The 2,229-nt window shown below is 31.0% G+C and overlaps 1 protein-coding gene across 1 annotated transcript; it reads left to right on the top strand.

The window, feature by feature from the left end:
- Positions 1 to 363: 363 nt before the first annotated feature.
- On the top strand, positions 364 to 1,277 carry LOC125198793 (homeobox-leucine zipper protein ATHB-12-like). Its single transcript, XM_048097063.1, has 2 exons — positions 364 to 765; positions 839 to 1,277. The coding sequence occupies exons 1-2, from the start codon at positions 451 to 453 to the stop codon at positions 995 to 997; spliced, it is 474 nt and encodes a 157-aa protein (XP_047953020.1). The 5' UTR covers positions 364 to 450; the 3' UTR covers positions 998 to 1,277.
- The last annotated feature ends 952 nt before the right edge of the window (positions 1,278 to 2,229 follow it).

The raw sequence follows: 2,229 nt of genomic DNA, 5'->3' as shown, positions 1-2,229 counted from the left end.
TAACTTGGAATGGAGAGAGTATTTTTATGCCACAAAATAAAAAATGTGTTATTCATAAATTGTTTAATAATTAATCGTGATCTATTTCTCTATCATATGCAATCTCTCATTTCACAAACAAACACGTCGCAAATATAATTGATAAAAAAAAAAAAAAAAAAAAAAAAAAAAAAAAAAAAAAAAAAAAAAAAAAAAAAAAAACAAGACTGCTACACCTATCCAATAGTATAATACGAGATTTCCAAACCTAATTTTCTATTGAATTTTAAAATTATGTAGATTTTGTGTAAATTATTATGAAAAAGCGTGATTATAAATTTTAGAAAATAAAGTCCTACCTATATAGCCGTCAAAAACCATAAGACATAACCTCACGAGAGTCTCCTATTTAATACACATTACACCATATCATCTTATCTCAATTGTGTCTAAGACTCATTCGTCATAAACATGGAATCATCCCAACAAACACCAACAAAAAACAAAAGCAAGAATCAGCATCCAAAAAGGTTCACCAATGAGCAAATCAAAGCCCTAGAGTCCATTTTCGAGCAAGAAACGAAGCTCGAGCCAACGAAGAAGATGCAGATTGCAAGAGACCTCTCCCTGCACCCTCGGCAGGTAGCCATATGGTTCCAAAACAAACGAGCTCGTTGGAAATCCAAGCGACTCGAGCAAGAGTTCACGAAGCTCAAATCCAGCTACGATGCTCTCTCCATCATGTTTGATGACTTGAAGAAGGAGAAACACTCTCTTCAAATCCAGGTTTTCATCACTTTTCATATCTTATTCTAATTATCAAATTATAATAATTAATCTAAACTTAATTCAACCCTAGTTGCACGAGCTGAATGATCGGTTGAAGAAAAATCGCGATGGAGATGTTGGTGTAAACGATGACGACGAAAAATTTATTACAAGTTGCTTCGGAGAAAATGAGGATCAAGAATTTATATTCGACGAGCTGTCTGAGATTCCCAATTGGTGGGAGAGTTAGATATGTATACGCGTATATAGAGATGTAATCAAATAATACATTACGTGTATAGTTTGATATTTTTATATCACTAATTTGTGGAATTTGGGAGTGATGTGTGTTAAATGATTAGTGATGAGTGTTCTTCTTTTTTTTTCAACCTTTTGTGTTATTGGAGAAGATAAAAGTTCAATTCCAAAATGTTGAGACTGACATTTAGCATATCATTCTGTACTTATATAACATATGATTTTGTGATTCTTACATTCATTATAGCAATAAATATCTATTTGATTGATCAGCTACACTAGTTTGTAACATGTATAAATTTAAGATCCATTTTCCAGCTTTTGATGATCATAGAATTTTCAATACTTGTCCAATTTGTTTGGTTTGATTTATTTCTTTTTCTCTATTTTGGCTAAGGAATGGAGTAAATATTAATGACAATAATACCTTTTTGCTTTTGGAATCCATAAAGTTTGCGGCTGTTGACTATTTTGTTGGTTAAAATGATGGCAATTCAAGGCATGTTATTTTCATATTTTAGGATAAGCCCAACTATACTTTCATACGATTTAATTAGTCAATCTACTGATCTCGTCATAAACTCTTTTTGCTGTTGCATCTCATCGACGTGTCGCATTGAGCATGTTGCTAAAAAAAACATTTGCTTCCATTGTTGGAAGTCATATAATTAAGTTGATAACTTATATTATACGATAATTTAGCCACTAAATTAAAAATAAAAATAATAAAAAACAGTATCCTAATAATACTAATAAAAACACCCAACAATTTTTAAAAAATAGAAGTATATCAATTAAATCGGCAAGGTCATGCATGTAGTTAATAATATGATCCGAGTATAGTCGTTGTTTTGCTCAGCGCAGTGCATGGGCGGATTCAGCAGCTAAGCTGCTTGGGCAAATGCCCCCTCTACCCATATGATATTTCACCATTGTACTCTATTGTGATTTCCAATTATATGGAGTACCACATGCTCCATAATTATGTCTCATTAAAAATAAAATATTTTTCCTTTTGATTGTCCATTAAAAATAAAATATTTTTTAAAATAGAAATAATTTTATTTTTATTTTTCTCTCACTTCTTTAACTCACAAAATAACGGTAAATAAAATCATGTGCCAAAACAAATTTACTGGGAATGATCTACTGTACTAAATGCTCTGTCAAGTACATAAAAAAATTCCACCTATATATTTTCTCCTCTTCAAGCAAAATCTTTGG

Source organism: Salvia hispanica, unplaced genomic scaffold (assembly GCF_023119035.1).
Source record: "Salvia hispanica cultivar TCC Black 2014 unplaced genomic scaffold, UniMelb_Shisp_WGS_1.0 HiC_scaffold_266, whole genome shotgun sequence".
Classification (NCBI taxonomy): domain Eukaryota; kingdom Viridiplantae; phylum Streptophyta; class Magnoliopsida; order Lamiales; family Lamiaceae; genus Salvia; species Salvia hispanica.
This window is presented reverse-complemented; position numbering and strand designations above follow the sequence as displayed.